Raw genomic sequence first — 19001 nt, 5'->3', positions numbered from 1 at the left:
CAGGATGTAACTCAGGATCAGTAATGTAATGTATGTACACAGTGACTGCACCAGCAGAATAGTGAGTGCAGCTCTGGAGTATAATACAGGATGTAACTCAGGATCAGTAATGTAATGTATGTACACAGTGACTGCACCAGCAGAATAGTGAGTGCAGCTCTGGGGTATAATACAGGAGGTAACTCAGGATCAGTAATGTAATGTATGTACAGTGACTGCACCAGCAGAATAGTGAATGCAGCTCTGGGATATAATACAGGAGGTAACTCAGGATCAGTAATGTAATGTATGTACACAGTGACTGCACCAGCAGAATAGTGAATGCAGCTCTGGGGTAAAATACAGGATGTAACTCAGGATCAGTAATGTAATGTATGTACACAGTGACTGCACCAGCAGAATAGTGAGTGCAGCTCTGGAGTATAATACAGGATGTAACTCAGGATCAGTAATGTAATGTATGTACACAGTGACTGCACCAGCAGAATAGTGAGTGCAGCTCTGGGGTATAATACAGGATGTAACTCAGGATCAGTAATGTAATGTATGTACAGTGACTGCACCAGCAGAATAGTGAGTGCAGCTCTGCAGTATAATACAGGATGTAACTCAGGATCAGTAATGTAATGTATGTACAGTGACTGCACCAGCAGAATAGTGAGTGCAGCTCTGGAGTATAATACAGGATGTAACTCAGGATCAGTAATGTAATATATGTACACAGTGACTGCACCAGCAGAATAGCGAGTGCAGCTCTGGAGTATAATACAGGATGTAACTCAGGATCAGTAATGTAATGTATGTACACAGTGACTGCACCAGCAGAATAGTGAGTGCAGCTCTGGGGTATAATACAGGATGTAACTCAGGATCAGTAATGTAATGTATGTACACAGTGACTGCACCAGCAGAATAGTGAGTGCAGCTCTGGGGTATAATACAGGGTGTAACTTAGGATCAGTAATGTAATGTATGTACACAGTGACTGCACCAGCAGAATAGTGAGTGCAGCTCTGGGGTATAATACAGGATGTAACTCAGGATCAGTAATGTAATGTATGTACACAGTGACTGCACCAGCAGAATAGTGAGTGCAGCTCTGGAGTATAATACAGGATGTAACTCAGGATCAGTAATGTAATGTATGTACACAGTGACTGCACCAGCAGAATAGTGAGTGCAGCTCTGGAGTATAATACAGGATGTAACTCAGGATCAGTAATGTAATGTATGTACACAGTGACTGCACCAGCAGAATAGTTAGTGCAGCTCTGGGGTATAATACAGGATGTAACTCAGGATTAGTAATGTATGTACACAGTGACTGCACCAGCAGAATAGTGAGTGCAGCTCTGGAGTATAATACAGGATGTAACTCAGGATCAGTAATGTAATGTATGTACACAGTGACTGCACCAGCAGAATAGTGAGTGCAGCTCTGGGGTATAATACAGGATGTAACTCAGGATCAGTAATGTATGTACACAATGACTGCACCAGCAGAATAGTGAGTGCAGGTCTGGGGTATAATACAGGATGTAACTCAGGATCAGTAATGTATGTACACAGTGACTGCACCAGCAGAATAGTGAGTGCAGCTCTGGAGTATAATACAGGATGTAACTCAGGATCAGTAATGTAATGTATGTACACAGTGACTGCACCAGCAGAATAGTGAGTGCAGCTCTGGGGTATAATACAGGATGTAACTCAGGATCAGTAATGTAATGTATGTACACAGTGACTGCACCAGCAGAATAGTGAGTGCAGCTCTGGGGTATAATACAGATTATATAACTCAGGATCAGTAATGTATATACACAGTGACTGCACCAGCAGAATAGTGAGTGCAGCTCTGGGATATAATACAGGAGGTAACTCAGGATCAGTAATGTAATGTATGTACACAGTGACTGCACCAGCAGAATAGTGAGTGCAGCTCTGGAGTATAATACAGGATGTAACTCAGGATCAGTAATGTATGTACACAGTGACTGCACCAGCAGAATAGTGAGTGCAGCTCTGGGGTATAATACAGGATGTAACTCAGGATCAGTAATGTAATGTATGTACACAGTGACTGCACCAGCAGAATAGTGAGTGCAGCTCTGGGATATAATACAGGAGGTAACTCAGGATCAGTAATGTAATGTATGTACACAGTGACTGCACCAGCAGAATAGTGAGTGCAGCTCTGGAGTATAATACAGGATGTAACTCAGGATCAGTAATGTATGTACACAGTGACTGCACCAGCAGAATAGTGAGTGCAGCTCTGGGGTATAATACAGGATGTAACTCAGGATCAGTAATGTAATGTATGTACACAGTGACTGCACCAGCAGAATAGTGAGTGCAGCTCTGGAGTATAATACAGGATGTAACTCAGGATCAGTAATGTAATGTATGTACACAGTGACTGCACCAGCAGAATAGTGAGTGCAGCTCTGGGGTATAATACAGGAGGTAACTCAGGATCAGTAATGTAATGTATGTACAGTGACTGCACCAGCAGAATAGTGAATGCAGCTCTGGGATATAATACAGGAGGTAACTCAGGATCAGTAATGTAATGTATGTACACAGTGACTGCACCAGCAGAATAGTGAATGCAGCTCTGGGGTATAATACAGGATGTAACTCAGGATCAGTAATGTAATGTATGTACACAGTGACTGCACCAGCAGAATAGTGAGTGCAGCTCTGGAGTATAATACAGGATGTAACTCAGGATCAGTAATGTAATGTATGTACACAGTGACTGCACCAGCAGAATAGTGAGTGCAGCTCTGGGGTATAATACAGGATGTAACTCAGGATCAGTAATGTAATGTATGTACAGTGACTGCACCAGCAGAATAGTGAGTGCAGCTCTGGAGTATAATACAGGATGTAACTCAGGATCAGTAATGTAATGTATATACACAGTGACTGCACCAGCAGAATAGTGAGTGCAGCTCTGGGGTATAGGACCGGTAACCTATACTGTGGGCAGAGCTTTGTGCACGGTAGGTGGCCGTTGCTGTGGGTAGGTGGCCCTTGCTGTGGCCGTTGCTGTGTCCGGCCTCTCCTCTCCCTTTCTTACACATCACCCTTGTGCTGTCGCTATGGACGCTCCTTTTCTCTGTGATTTGAGCTGTCCGGTGCTTTGCCTGTATAATAGAAGTGCAGTAATTACACAGACCCCTCTGTTGCTGCGACGGACGATGCGTTTTTCTTTCCTGTCTCCATACCTTGGATACAATGTGTACAGTGTCTGTACCGGGGGAGAGGAGGGCTCCGCACACGCTCCGTCCTGTCAGGCAGTTTACCGGGCACCCTCCCGTCGCTAGGCAGCGCGGGGTCCTCGGCGGCCATCTTGTTCCCGCGGATGAATGAGCCGTCAGCAGACAGAGGCTGCTCCTGGCTGCGGGGTCTCCTCTATCCGTCTCCATCCTCCGCTCTCCGGTCATGGGGGTCTCCGCCGCCCTCCTGCTGCTGCTCGCACTGTCCGCCGCCTCCCGGGGCCACGAGCTGCTGAATGAGGACGTGAAGCGCAGCGTGGACCTGAGCAGCCACATCGCCAAAGTGACGGCCGAGGTGAAGCTGTCCAACCCGGGGGCGGCCGCCGCGCACTCCTTCCTGGTGGCCCTGGAGCCGGAGCTGGCCGGACACCTCGCCTTCCTGGGGGTCAGTATGCGACTGTTACCCGGCGCGGCCTTCTGGGGAACCGTCTGCGACAAGTGTCAGCGCCGGAGACCGCTGCTGGCTGTGTGGAGTCACAGGTGTAGCAGAGCTGAGGGTGAGAGGTAGCAGAGCTGAGGGTGAGAGGTAGCAGAGCTGAGTGTGCTGCGCGGTTAGACTGCACCGATGTAGCAGAGCGGAGTGTGATGTGCGGTCAGACTGCACCGATGTAGCAGAGCTGAGTGTGCTGCGCGGTTAGACTGCACCGATGTAGCAGAGCGGAGTGTGATGTGCGGTCAGACTGCACCGATGTAGCAGAGCTGAGTGTGATGTGCGGTCAGACTGCACCGATGTAGCAGAGCGGAGTGTGATGTGCGGTCAGACTGCACCGATGTAGCAGAGCTGAGTGTGCTGCGCGGTCAGACTGCACCGATGTAGCAGAGCTGAGTGTGATGTGCGGTCAGACTGCACCGATGTAGCAGAGCGGAGTGTGATGTGCGGTCAGACTGCACCGATGTAGCAGAGCTGAGTGTGCTGCGCGGTTAGACTGCACCGATGTAGCAGAGCTGAGTGTGCTGCGCGGTTAGACTGCACCGATGTAGCAGAGCTGAGTGTGCTGCGCGGTTAGACTGCACCGATGTAGCAGAGCTGAGTGTGCTGCGCGGTTAGACTGCACCGATGTAGCAGAGCTGAGTGTGATGTGCGGTCAGACTGCACCGATGTAGCAGAGCGGAGTGTGATGTGCGGTCAGACTGCACCGATGTAGCAGAGCGGAGTGTGCTGCGCGGTTAGACTGCACCGATGTAGCAGAGCTGAGTGTGCTGCGCGGTTAGACTGCACCGATGTAGCAGAGCTGAGTATGCTGCGCGGTCAGACTGCACCGATGTAGCAGAGCTGAGTGTGATGTGCGGTCAGACTGCACCGATGTAGCAGGGCTGAGTGTGATGTGCGGTTAGACTGCACCGATGTAGCAGAGCTGAGTGTGCTGCGCGGTTAGACTGCACCGATGTAGCAGAGCTGAGTGTGCTGCGCGGTTAGACTGCACCGATGTAGCAGAGCTGAGTGTGCTGCGCGGTTAGACTGCACCGATGTAGCAGAGCTGAGTATGCTGCGCGGTCAGACTGCACCGATGTAGCAGAGCTGAGTGTGATGTGCGGTCAGACTGCACCGATGTAGCAGGGCTGAGTGTGATGTGCGGTTAGACTGCACCGATGTAGCAGAGCTGAGTGTGCTGCGCGGTTAGACTGCACCGATGTAGCAGAGCTGAGTGTGCTGCGCGGTTAGACTGCACCGATGTAGCAGAGCTGAGTGTGATGTGCGGTTAGACTGCACCGATGTAGCAGAGCTGAGTGTGATGTGCGGTCAGACTGCACCGATGTAGCAGAGCTGAGTGTGCTGCGCGGTTAGACTGCACCGATGTAGCAGAGCTGAGTGTGCTGCGCGGTTAGACTGCACCGATGTAGCAGAGCTGAGTGTGCTGCGCGGTTAGACTGCACCGATGTAGCAGAGCTGAGTGTGCTGCGCGGTTAGACTGCACCGATGTAGCAGAGCTGAGTGTGCTGCGCGGTTAGACTGCACCGATGTAGCAGAGCTGAGTGTGCTGCGCGGTTAGACTGCACCGATGTAGCAGAGCTGAGTGTGCTGCGCGGTTAGACTGCACCGATGTAGCAGAGCTGAGTGTGCTGCGCGGTTAGACTGCACCGATGTAGCAGAGCTGAGTGTGCTGCGCGGTTAGACTGCACCGATGTAGCAGAGCTGAGTGTGCTGCGCGGTTAGACTGCACCGATGTAGCAGAGCTGAGTGTGCTGCGCGGTTAGACTGCACCGATGTAGCAGAGCTGAGTGTGCTGCGCGGTTAGACTGCACCGATGTAGCAGAGCTGAGTGTGCTGCGCGGTTAGACTGCACCGATGTAGCAGAGCTGAGTGTGATGTGCGGTCAGACTGCACCGATGTAGCAGAGCTGAGTGTGATGCGCGGTCAGACTGCACCGATGTAGCAGAGCTGAGTGTGCTGCGCGGTTAGACTACACCGATGTAGCAGAGCTGAGTGTGCTGCGCGGTTAGACTGCACCGATGTAGCAGAGCTGAGTGTGCTGCGCGGTTAGACTGCACCGATGTAGCAGAGCTGAGTGTGCTGCGCGGTTAGACTGCACCGATGTAGCAGAGCTGAGTGTGCTGCGCGGTTAGACTGCACCGATGTAGCAGAGCTGAGTGTGCTGCGCGGTTAGACTGCACCGATGTAGCAGAGCTGAGTGTGCTGCGCGGTTAGACTGCACCGATGTAGCAGAGCTGAGTGTGCTGCGCGGTTAGACTGCACCGATGTAGCAGAGCTGAGTGTGCTGCGCGGTTAGACTGCACCGATGTAGCAGAGCTGAGTGTGCTGCGCGGTTAGACTGCACCGATGTAGCAGAGCTGAGTGTGCTGCGCGGTTAGACTGCACCGATGTAGCAGAGCTGAGTGTGCTGCGCGGTTAGACTGCACCGATGTAGCAGAGCTGAGTGTGCTGCGCGGTTAGACTGCACCGATGTAGCAGAGCTGATTGTGCTGCGCGGTTAGACTGCACCGATGTAGCAGAGCTGAGTGTGCTGCGCGGTTAGACTGCACCGATGTAGCAGAGCTGAGTGTGCTGCGCGGTTAGACTGCACCGATGTAGCAGAGCTGAGTGTGCTGCGCGGTTAGACTGCACCGATGTAGCAGAGCTGAGTGTGCTGCGCGGTTAGACTGCACCGATGTAGCAGAGCGGAGTGTGATGCGCGGTCAGACTGCACCGATGTAGCAGAGCTGAGTGTGATGCGCGGTCAGACTGCACCGATGTAGCAGAGCTGAGTGTGATGTGCGGTCAGACTGCACCGATGTAGCAGAGCTGAGTGTGATGTGCGGTCAGACTGCACCGATGTAGCAGAGCTGAGTGTGATGTGCGGTCAGACTGCACCGATGTAGCGGAGCTGAGTGTGATGTGTGGTCAGACTGCACCTATGTAGCAGTTTGCTGAAGTGACAGAACCATTGCTCAGCTCTCCTACATCTCTGCAGGCAGATGCATAACATATACAGATGTAGCAGGGCTGAATGTGTTTTTATGTGTCCTATATGATTAGACTGTACGGATGTAGCAGAGCCGAGTCTGCTGTCAATTACCTGTATGATCAGGACAATGCTGCGGAGCTTATAGCACTTACATGCAGATACAGCAGATGTGGTTTGGTTTTCTCTACATATTACTTCAATAATGGGCATGTAATGATGTAGCAGAGCTGTGTTTGTTGAACAGTCAGAATATCTCATCCAACAACCCATTTACACGTCATTTAAAGTCAAGTATTATCTGTGCTGGTCGTTGTGTGATGAGACTACGGATGTAGTGTGGTGGTGTATATGGAATAGCAGAGGTAATGGCGGCGTGCAGTTGAGGCAGACTGGTGCAGCGGAGCTGATTGCGTCGGGCGGTCAGGCGTACCGATACAGCAGAGCTGACTGCGCCGGGCGGATTTATTTGTGATATATTTTGTATACGTGCTTTACGTAGGACTGCAGGATCTGTACTGAGCTGCCACACACAATAAACCATCAGACATTCTCTGCTCTGCTGCATCCGTAGGATTATTCGGCTGTGGCTCCCGTCTGTGCACACAGATGCAGCAGAGCTGGGTGTGTTGTCACCCAGGGCCGGCTGTCTGCTCGGCATTGGAGGATGTGCGCTCAGGACCCCGCTGCAGCTTCCGCCTCCTGCTCTGTAGGATAGTGACACGTCAGCGCTCACCTCCAGGAGAGCAGTCCGCCCCCTGCCGCCTGCCACTACCACCCTCATCATCCCGGGCAGGAACAGACGTCAAACAGTGTAAAATGCAGCAGAGTTTATTATGCAGCGTGACATAAGTATAAATGTACAGAGAGGACAATCTGTGGTTTATTGGTAAATCTGCGGCGTGTTCGGTATGCAGGACCTCACCGGAGCAATGGTAGAAGGGGAAAGCAGTTACATCCAGGTGTGAGACAAGGAACAGCACCTAGTGACAGGTGCTTGGAAACTACAGCTCCCAGCATGCCCTGAATCTCCTCATCACTCTGCAGACACAATGTGACAGCCCAGGCTGATAGGGCATGCTGGGTGCTGTAGTGCTACAGGGCAATGATGCAGGGATTATTGGCTTCAATAAAGGCGTATTGGGGGGGGTGACGACTTCTGCAGCTCACTGTACAGCCTTTACACGTTAAGGACTGGATAACTGAGGTGGCCGGAGCTCGCGCCTGTCGTATTCTTTACTGTCGGGATGGCGGCAATTCAGCCGGCACTACACATTCACAGTGCCCGAGCATTAAGGGGTTAATGCAGGTATAAAAGTGTAGAGTTCAGGTGCTGTCGGGGCATGCTGGGAGTTGTAGTGTCACCACACCTGAAGTGCAGAAGGCTGCTGACACCTGCTGTAGTCTGTGCTCTGATAATGGAGTGTGGCTGTGTTACAGGTGAAGACCGAGGATGAAGAGCACGGCTACCTGGAGGTGCGGGAAAGCAAGGTGAAGGGGAAGAGGTGAGACCCCGGGATGGGTGTATGTACATGTGCACACAGTATACCGCGGCCGCTGTGCATAGAAATGAGAGTACCGCGCTTTACTGCCTCTTCCTGATCCCTGTATACAGCGGCCGCCTGCATCGCTCCTCTGTGCATATAAATGGATGTGCCGCACTTTACTGCCTCTTCCTGATCCCTGTATACAGCGGCCGCCTGCATCGCTCCTCTGTGCATATAAATGGACGTACCGCGCTTTACTGCCTCTTCCTGATCGCTGTATACAGCGGCCGCCTGCATCGCTTCTCTGTGCATATAAATGGACGTACCGCACTTTACTGCCTCTTCCTGATCCCTGTATACAGCGGCCGCCTGCATCGATCCTCTGTGCGTATAAATGGACGTGCCGCACTTTACTGCCTCTTCCTGATCCCTGTATACAGCAGCCGCCTGCATCGCTCCTCTGCATATAAATGGACGTGCCGCACTTTACTGCCTCTTCCTGATCCCTGTATACAGCGGCCGCCTGCATCGATCCTCTGTGCGTATAAATGGACGTGCCGCACTTTACTGCCTCTTCCTGATCCCTGTATACAGCGGCCGCCAGCATCGCTCCTCTGCATATAAATGGACATACTGCACTTTACTGCCTCTTCCTGATCGCTGTATACAGCAGCCGCCTGCATCGCTCCTCTGTATATACAGGTCCTTCTCAAAAAATTAGCATATAGTGTTAAATTTCATTATTTCCCATAATGTAATGATTACAATTAAACTTTCATATATTATAGATTGATTATCCACCAACTGAAATTTGTCAGGTCTTTTATTGTTTTAATACTGATGATTTTGGCATACAACTCCTGATAACCCAAAAAACCTGTCTCAATAAATTAGCATATCAAGAAAAGGTTCTCGAAACGACCTATTACCCTAATCTTCTGAATCAACTAATTAACTCTAAACACATGCAAAAGATACCTGAGGCTTTTATAAACTCCCTGCCTGGTTCATTACTCAAAACCCCCATCATGGGTAAGACTAGCGACCTGACAGATGTCAAGAAGGCCATCATTGACACCCTCAAGCAAGAGGGTAAGACCCAGAAAGAAATTTCTCAACAAATAGGCTGTTCCCAGAGTGCTGTATCAAGGCACCTCAATGGTAAGTCTGTTGGAAGGAAACAATGTGGCAGAAAACGCTGTACAACGAGAAGAGGAGACCGGACCCTGAGGAAGATTGTGGAGAAGGACCGATTCCAGACCTTGGGGAACCTGAGGAAGCAGTGGACTGAGTCTGGTGTGGAAACATCCAGAGCCACCGTGCACAGGCGTGTGCAGGAAATGGGCTACAGGTGCCGCATTCCCCAGGTAAAGCCACTTTTGAACCATAAACAGCGGCAGAGGCGCCTGACCTGGGCTACTGAGAAGCAGCACTGGACTGGTGCTAAGTGGTCCCAAGTACTTTTTTCTGATGAAAGCAAATTTTGCATGTCATTCGGAAATCAAGGTGCCAGAGTCTGGAGGAAGACTGGGGAGAAGGAAATGCCAAAATGCCTGAAGTCCAGTGTCAAGTACCCACAGTCAGTGATGGTGTGGGGTGCCATGTCAGCTGCTGGTGTTGGTCCACTGTGTTTCATCAAGGGCAGGGTCAATGCAGCTAGCTATCAGGAGATTTTGGAGCACTTCATGCTTCCATCGGCTGAAATGCTTTATGGAGATGAAGATTTCATTTTTCAGCACGACCTGGCACCTGCTCACAGTGCCAAAACCACTGGTAAATGGTTTACTGACCATGGTATTACTGTGCTCAATTGGCCTGCCAACTCTCCTGACCTGAACCCCATAGAGAATCTGTGGGATATTGTGAAGAGAAAGTTGAGAGACGCAAGACCCAACACTCTGGATGAGCTTAAGGCCGCTATTGAAGCATCCTGGGCCTCCATAACATCTCAGCAGTGTCACAGGCTGATTGCCTCCATGCCACGCCGCATTGAAGCAGTCATTTCTGCCAAAGGATTCCCGACCAAGTATTGAGTGCATAACTGAACATTATTATTTGTTGGTTTTTTTGTTTGTTATTAAAAAACACTTTTATTTGATTGGATGGGTGAAATATGCTAATTTATTGAGACAGGTTTTTTGGGTTATCAGGAGTTGTATGCCAAAATCATCAGTATTAAAACAATAAAAGACCTGACAAATTTCAGTGGGTGGATAATGAATCTATAATATATGAAAGTTTAATTGTAATCATTACATTATGGGAAATAATGAAATTTAACACTATATGCTAATTTTTTGAGAAGGACCTGTAAATGGACGTACCGCGCTTTATTGCCTCTTCCTGATCCCTGTATACAGCGGCCGCCTGAATCACTCCTCTGTATATATAACTGGACATACTGCACTTTACTGCCTCTTCCTGATCCCTGTATACAGCGGCCACCTGCATCGCTCCTCTGTGCATATAAATGGACGTGCCGCACTTTACTGCCTCTTTCTGATCGGTGTATACAGCGGCCGCCTGCATCGCTCCTCTGCATATAAATGGACGTGCCGCACTTTACTGCCTCTTCCTGATTGCTGTATACAGCGGCCGCCTGCATCGCTCCTCTGTGCATATAAATGGACATGCCGAGCTTTACCGCCTCTTCCTGATCGCTGTATACAGTGGCTTCCTGCATCGCTCCTCTGTACATATAAATGGACATACCGCACTTTACCGCCTCTTCCTGATCCCTGTATACAGCGGCCACCTGCATCGCTCCTCTGCATATAAATGGCTGTGCCGCACTTTACTGCCTCTTCCTGATCGGTGTATACAGCGGTCGTCTGCATCACTCCTCTGCATATAAATGGACGTGCCGCACTTTACCGCCTCTTCCTGATCGCTGTATACAGCGGCCGCCTGCATCGCTCTTCTGTGCATATAAATGGACGTGCCGCACTTTACCGCCTCTTCCTGATCCCTGTATACAGCGGCCACCTGCATCGCTCCTCTGCATATAAATGGCTGTGCCGCACTTTACTGCCTCTTCCTGATCGGTGTATACAGCGGTCGTCTGCATCACTCCTCTGCATATAAATGGACGTGCCGCACTTTACTGCCTCTTCCTGATCCCTGTATACAGCGGCCGCCTGCATCGCTCTTCTGTGCATATAAATGGACATACTGCACTTTACTGCCTCTTCCTGATCGGTGTATACAGCGGTCGTCTGCATCGCTCCTCTGCATATAAATGGATGTGCCGCACTTTACTGCCTCTTCCTGATCCCTGTATACAGCGGCCGCTTGCATCGCTCTTCTGTGCATATAAATGGACATACTGCACTTTACTGCCTCTTCCTGATCGCTGTATACAGCGGCCACCTGCATCGCTCCTCTGCATATAAATGGCTGTGCCGCACTTTACCGCCTCTTCCTGATCCTTGTATACAGCGGCCACCTGCATCGCTCCTCTGCATATAAATGGCTGTGCCGCACTTTACTGCCTCTTCCTGATCGGTGTATACAGCGGTCGTCTGCATCACTCCTCTGCATATAAATGGACGTGCCGCACTTTACTGCCTCTTCCTGATCGCTGTATACAGGGGCCGCCTGCATCGCTCCTTTGTATATATAACTGGACATACTGCACTTTACTGCCCCTTCCTGATCGCTGTATACAGCGGCCGCCTGCATCGCTCCTCTGTATATATAACTGGACATACTGCACTTTACTGCGGCTTCCTGCATCGCTCTTCTGTACATATAAATGGACGTGCCGCACTTTACCGCCTCTTGCTTATCGCTGTATACAGCGGCTTCCTGCATCGCTCTTCTGTACATATAAATGGATGTTGCCACTTTTTACTTTACTGTCTTCTCTTTATTCCACCAGCGGGAAGCAATTCTTGGTGCAGCTTCCAAATCCTCTGTCTCCCGGAGCGAGGGTGAAGGTCTTCATCGAGACGGTGTACACCCACATCCTGCACCCGTACCCCACCCAGATCACGCAGGCCGAGAAGCAGTTTGTAACGTTTGAAGGCAGCCATTACTTCTACTCTCCGTACCCCACCGCGTCCCAAACCACACGTGTCAAGCTCGCCTCCCGGAACGTGGAGAGCTACACCAAGCTCGGCAACCCGTCCCGATCTGATGACACTATCGAGTACGGTCCCTTTAAGGACGTCCCTGCGTGGAGCCATGTAAGGAACCATTATGAGACCTGATGTTTAACCCTTCACAGTTAAGCTCCAGTTTTGGTGCGCGGCACCTCTGTCAGATTGTGTTTAGACGCCGCTGTATTTGGCCGCTTGCTGCGCGCCGGTGACCAGAATTCATTATATCAGACTTCTTAACCCTTTGTTTCTTTCTCCAGGACGTCTTGAAGGTTCACTACGAGAACAATAGCCCCTTCCTCACCATCACCAGCATGACCCGCGTCATCGAGGTCTCCCATTGGGGTAACATCGCCGTAGAGGAGACTGTGGATATAAAGCACACCGGAGCGTATTTAAAGGGACCCTTCTCACGATACGATTACCAGCGGCAGCCGGACAGCGGCATCTCGTCTGTCAAATCCTTTAAGGTAGTGGGAAAAGGAAATGAGCGGGGGTGTGGCTCTGATAATTAAAGGGGTACTTCCCATCGTAGTAAATGATGGAATGATTCATCACTTAATGATCGCTGGGACCCCCACAGATCCTGAGACTGGAGAGGATACAGTCAGTCCCAGTCACTGTGCTTTACGGAGAAAACCCCAATAGTTGCCACACTGCAGCCCCTTCAGTCTCGGCGTACGTCGAGAGTCCTTGTGATCATTTTATTATTGCAGCGATATGTCCTCACTAAGCTGGGAATAATAAATATTAACCCTCGGCAGAATCCGTGCCCATCACTATCCCCTTCCCCCCCCCATTAGACCATTCTGCCGGCCGCTGCCCAGGACGTCTATTACAGGGATGAGATCGGGAACATCTCCACCAGCCACCTGATGGTCCTGGACGACTCTGTGGAAATGGAGATCCGACCCAGATTTCCTCTTTTCGGAGGGTGGAAAACCCATTACATGATCGGCTACAACCTGCCAAGTTACGAGTACCTGTACAACCTGGGTGAGTGCTGGCTCCATGTGTCCATCCTAGCCCAGTCTAATGGGGATTGTAGCCCTCTGTCCGGTGAATCTGCTGCGTGTAGGAATAGCTCCTGTCCGATCCGTTATCTGACCTTCTCTCCTTTCGCAGGCGACCAGTACGCTCTGAAGATGAGGTTCATTGATCACGTGTTTGATGAGCAGATCGTGGACTCGCTGACTGTTAAAATCATCCTGCCTGAAGGAGCAAAGTAAGTGACCGATGGCGGCACCGCTGGGATATCTGCTGCACGCGCTGATGGTCACAGATTATAAAGTATTTCTCAGAGAAGCATTGCATGGCCTATAAGTCTCCTTACACCGGCTTAGGACTTTTCACAAGGAGAAATGATCACCCCCTTAGACTCAGTCATTTATAATAGACGGCTGTAACATCTGGGACCCCCACAGAGACACCAGCTCTTGTTCGGTGTCTTATCCCGTTCCGTTTTTACCTGCACAACATTCCCCTGACTGTCCGAGATGCTCAGGAAAAAAGGAATCGCTTTGCCACAATGCGTCCCCTTCATTCTCAAGAACAAGGGGAGCCTAAATATCCCAAACCCAATAATCACAAATAATGATATAATCTGGGAGTACCACCTTAATGTTGCGTTGTAATGTAGGAGCCAAGTTGACACTACAGCGGTTTGTTCTGTGCACTGTGCAGCTTATTGGGGGTGCTGGGTGTCACACCCCACCTGAAAATGATGAGCTACGTCCCAGGCATCGCCTCTAAGCTGGTGGTTGTCTAGTGGAGGAAGAGGTGCTGTTTCCGGCTGAGACGTCCTCGTAATAACTTCTGATTATGTCATATTTATTTCCAGAAATATCGATGTAGAAAATCCCTACAACCTGAACCGAGCAGCGGATGAGCTGCACTACACCTACCTGGACACCTTTGGCCGACCCGTCATCGTGGCTCACAAGAACAACCTGGTGGAGCAGCACATCCAGGACGTCGTGGTCCATTACACCTTCAACAAGATCCTGATGCTGCAGGAGCCGCTGCTGGTGGTCGGAGCCTTCTACATCCTCTTCTTCACCGTCATCATCTACGTCAGGCTCGACTTCTCCATCACCAAGGTCAGTATCTGCTATGAAGAAGAGGGAAATCTGGATGACAGCCCCAGACAGTCAGGTGGTCACCCAGGAAGGGACATAGTAGTCACGTGATCCTAATTGTAGAGACCCTCCGTAGCTTTACCTGGCAAACCCCTTTTATTGCTGTGCACTTGTCGTTACAGGATCCTGCGGCTGAAGCCAGGATGAAGGTCGCCTGCATCACGGAGCAGATCCTGACACTGGTCAACAAGCGGCTCGGCCTTTTCCGCCACTATGATGAAGCCGTGAACAAATACAAGCAATCGCGGGACATCTCCACCCTGAACATAGGCAAGAAAGCCCTGGAGACCGAGCATAAGAACCTGACAAATGAGATTGCGTCTCTGCAGTCCAAGCTAAAGGCCGAAGGGTCCGACCTGTGTGACAAGGTGAGTCTGGGATTGCAGAAACATGGCGGCTGCTTTCTTCCAAAAATGGCGCAATGCCTGGCCAGTCCCACTCGCCTCCTGATGTAGAAGTGAGCGGATCCCCACCTTTAACCCCTTTCCGACGTTGGGCGTAATAGTACGTCTACGTCGGAATCCCTCCCTTTGATGTGGGCTCTGGCACTGAGCCCACATCTTTCCCGGCACATGTCAGCTGTTTTGAACAGCTGACATGTGCCCCTAAGAGCCGGGGGTGGAATCGCGATCCACCCGTGGCTGTTAACCTGTTAAATGCTGCTCTCAATCTCTGACAGCAGCATTTAACTTGCGCTTACCGGAAACGCGACGGAAATCCCGCCCATCGGTGACTCCCGTTACGTGATCACGGTTCACCGATGGGTTTGCATGACAACCAGAGGTCTCCAGCAGACCTCTATGGTTGTCATAGCCGGATTGCTATGAGCGCCGCCCGGTGGTCGGCGCTCGTAGCAAGTGGGCATTTCTGCTACATAGAGGCAATCTAATCATCAGCTGTATGTAGCAGAGCTGATCGGGTTATGGCAGCTTCTGGTCTCCCACAGAGGCTTTTGAAGCATGCCAAAAGTAAAAAATGTTTTAAAAATAAAAAAAAATTAACCTGATCACTAAACAGCATAAAAAGAAAAAATTAAAAATGCCAAAATTTCGTGGTGACGGGTAACGGGTAACGGGTGATCAAAAGATCATATCTGCACCATAATGGTATCAATAAAAAAACGTCAGCTCGGTGCGCAAAAAGTATCCCTCACTCGACTCCAGATCATGAAAAATGGAGACGCTACGGGTCTCGGAAAATGGTGCTTTTATTTTATTTTTTTTAACCAAAGTTTGGATTTTTTTTTTTTTCCACCAAAAAAAATAACCTATGTTACTATAAGGAAGGTGACGGGCACAAGGGGGCATTCTTTGCGTCTGGAGGAGAGAAGGTTTTTCCACCAACATAGAAGAGGATTCTTTACTGTTAGGGCAGTGAGAATCTGGAATTGCTTGCCTGAGGAGGTGGTGATGGCGAACTCAGTCGAGGGGTTCAAGAGAGGCCTGGATGTCTTCCTGGAGCAGAACAATATTGTATCCTACAATTATTAGGTTCTGTAGAAGGACGTAGATCTGGGGATTTATTATGATGGACTATAGGCTGAACTGGATGGACAAATGTCTTTTTTCGGCCTTACTAACTATGTTACTATGTTACTAGACATGTTTGGTGTCCATGAACCTGGAGAATCATGATTTAGCATTTAGTGAACATGGTTAAAAAAAAAAAAAAACCTGTGGGATTGCACTTTTTTTTTTTTTTTTTTTGCAATTTCACCGCACTTGGAATTTTTTTTCTGACTTCCAGTACATAATATGTTAAAACCAATGGTGTCGTTCAAATGTACAACTCGTCTCGCAAAAAAAAAGTCCTCACATGGCCATATTGACGGAAAAAATAATAATAAAAAAGTTATGGCTCTGGGAAGAAGGGGAGCAAAAACAAAAATACTTCCGGTCATGAAGGGGTAAAGAACAGAGCTTGCAGATTTTAGGTCCTGGTGCAAGTTTCTTGAGAGCAGGCAGGTCACTTACTGAGGATCAGGAAAAAGTAGAAGTTTGTCTTGGCAGCACAGAGTGTTTCAGGATTTTAGTTGGTAGTGATCTTGTGTTGGTTTTGTGCTGCACGTTGATCCTCCGGGGTTGTGTCTGCTCTCAGGTCGCAGAGATCCAGAAGTTGGACAGTCAGGTGAAGGAGATAGTGGTGAAGTCCTCGTCCGAAGCTGAACGCCTGGTGGCCGGCAAGCTGAAGAAGGACAGCTACATCGAGAGCGAGAAGCAGCACGCCAACAGGCGCCAGGAGCTGGTCAACAAAATCGACAACATCCTCGACGCGTTGTAACTCCCGTCAGGACCGGACAATCCTCAGGAGCCAGATTGCAGCAGTGCCGACCTTATCGGACTGACTCCTGCATTATTTGTCCTCGTCACGCCTGTGAGATTAAGGCACAGCTCTGTGCACGTGCCCACCGAGCCAGCGCCATGCTCTTATCCTGAGTACTTGTATAAATGATCTGTACGTCCCCCTGAGAGTCTGATATACTGCCAAACTGCGTCCCAGCCCCCTCCCAGTGTGGGCTGTTACCAAACACTTGTGTCAGCTGCTGAACGGCTCAGCGGGCACCGGCCAGTTCTGTAGAAAATGATAACTGAGAACAATCGCTGTAATGCGCTGTTCTCCTGCAGTTTGTGCAGAAGATTCTCCCGGGGGATTAGAATAAATTTCTTTGGTTGGGAAGTGGAATAAGCAGGAATGTGGTGAAGTTAAAAAGAAAAAAGTTGTGTTTTTTTTTTTTATCCCTCTCCTTTAATTTTGATTTTATCATTTTCTTTCCCATAATCACCCCCGATCTCCGTGTAGGAAGTAAAGCGATTGCTCCTCCACGGCTGAACCTTTGTCTTTTTACCAGCAGCGAGCGGCACATTTTCGTACAAAGTCTCTGCCAAGTTTTTACACTTTATTGATTGTCAGGAAATTCCTGTAGATTTGTTTTTTGTTTTTTTTTCTCTGCTTGTTTGACCAAAATACGGTAATAAAGAAGGGATTGTGGATACCCGAGCCTCCGAACTCTGCATGGGTCCGTCTTTACTGATACAATGTATTCGAAACGTATCCAGAAAGTGAGAAGAAAAAGGCTCCGAGGTCAATTTACCATTATTTATTGATTGGAAATCCTAAGAGAGCACAGCTGCATCCATCCCCCTCTGCTTACTCTTTAAGGCTATGTGCACACGTCAGGATTTTCTAGCAGAAATTTCCTGACAAAAAACGGGCATGTCTGCCAGAAATCCGCATGCGTTTTTTTTCGCGTTTTTGATGCGTTTTTTTCCCTATGCATAGAATAGTGGGAAAAACGCAAAATTAACATGCTGCTTTTTTTTACCGCAATGCGTTTTTTTGCTGGAAAAAAAAAAAAACGCCTCGTGCACAAAAATTGCAGAATGCATTCTAAATGATAGGATGCATATGTCTACAGTTTCTAATGCGTTTTTATGGCGAAAAATAATAATCTTTATTTTTACTGAACATGTGCACATACCCTTATGTATGGCTGATGTGTTTTTTGGAGATTCCTGGAAGTTGATGAAGATTTGTGCACCCTAAAACTACAATTTTCTGTGTACATTCGTTGTCCCTGTGATCCTCCACTTGAGACTGAAGGATGTACGGTACTCTATATTATATATGTGGATGTTTACATCCATCCACCACTAGGGGGAGCTCCCTGCACATAGATTTTCAGAGATGGTCTTACATGTATGTAGGGAGCTCCCCCTAGTGGCCGCTGCATTAATGCACTATTTTAACTAGCACGATAGGGCCTCAAGTTGGATCCCTATCTCCTGAGCCCCGTAGAGGTGGTGGATACTCCCCTCATTACTTTACAGGAATTTCTATACTATATAATGGGGGGTTCATGCAGAGAAGTATTCAATCAGCAGTGCCACTGGCAATAGATGGTAAGAAGAGCTCCCCAGAAATGTCCCGGTCTGCGTTTTCCTGCACTAATCCGGCATTATATGTAAGAAGAGGTTCGCTGAGCAGTATAACTGCACCTATAGCCTTTTGCAGCCTGGATGTATTGAGCTCCCCCTAGTGGTGGCTGTGATGTGTGGAGGTTTCCAGGACTCCGCGTCTCCTCTCCTGCAGTCCGTCATCCCCATGCCTCTACTGATTTAAGGGGCTCGGTTCCACGTCCTGGCTGCATTTAGTGCAGGCGGATTACATCATACTCTGCAAAATTTTAAAAGTTCACCTATCTGCCAGTAAGAGACAATCCTGACTTATTTCAGGAGCGAAAGAAAGAAGAATACAGTGGTCCCTAAAGACAGAAGCTGCTATTACAGCTGCTACCACCAGGTGGCGCCATCTGCATACTGCTGCCATCACCACTCTCCTAGTGATTGGATTAATTCACACGCTGCAGATTGTAAACTGCTTTTTAGCATTTATTTTCCTGCAAAAGCAGCATTCTCTGAGCTGGAGGGCTTTAGCATTTATTTTTCCAAGGTTTTGCTATAGCAAGAAAAAATATAAAAAAGCTTGTAATAATAGGTCTGGATACACATGATGAGAGCATTATACTGCCTCTGTACAAATCCCTAGTTAGACCGCACATGGAGTACTGTGTCCAGTTTTGGGCACCGGTGCT

The 19001-nt window shown here is 49.2% G+C and overlaps 1 protein-coding gene across 1 annotated transcript; it reads left to right on the top strand.

Moving 5' to 3' along the window:
* The first annotated feature begins 3347 nt into the window (after positions 1–3347).
* RPN1 (ribophorin I) lies at positions 3348–17416 on the top strand. Its single transcript, XM_069736312.1, has 9 exons — positions 3348–3669; positions 8126–8190; positions 12053–12359; positions 12533–12742; positions 13076–13268; positions 13398–13497; positions 14113–14371; positions 14533–14778; positions 16508–17416. The coding sequence occupies exons 1-9, from the start codon at positions 3451–3453 to the stop codon at positions 16688–16690; spliced, it is 1782 nt and encodes a 593-aa protein (XP_069592413.1). The 5' UTR covers positions 3348–3450; the 3' UTR covers positions 16691–17416.
* The last annotated feature ends 1585 nt before the right edge of the window (positions 17417–19001 follow it).

This window comes from Ranitomeya imitator, chromosome 8, assembly GCF_032444005.1.
Source record: "Ranitomeya imitator isolate aRanImi1 chromosome 8, aRanImi1.pri, whole genome shotgun sequence".
Lineage (NCBI taxonomy): Eukaryota > Metazoa > Chordata > Amphibia > Anura > Dendrobatidae > Ranitomeya > Ranitomeya imitator.
This window is presented reverse-complemented; position numbering and strand designations above follow the sequence as displayed.

Bases quoted from the DNA above. Each gene is read 5' to 3' on its own strand.
- RPN1 (XM_069736312.1), top strand. From the start codon at position 3,451: ATGGGGGTCTCCGCCGCCCTCCTGCTGCTGCTCGCACTGTCCGCCGCC. The intron at 13,269-13,397 runs GTGAGTGCTGGC...CTCCTTTCGCAG, and splicing joins CGAGTACCTGTACAACCTGG to GCGACCAGTACGCTCTGAAG. The intron at 14,779-16,507 runs GTGAGTCTGGGA...GTCTGCTCTCAG, and splicing joins GGTCCGACCTGTGTGACAAG to GTCGCAGAGATCCAGAAGTT.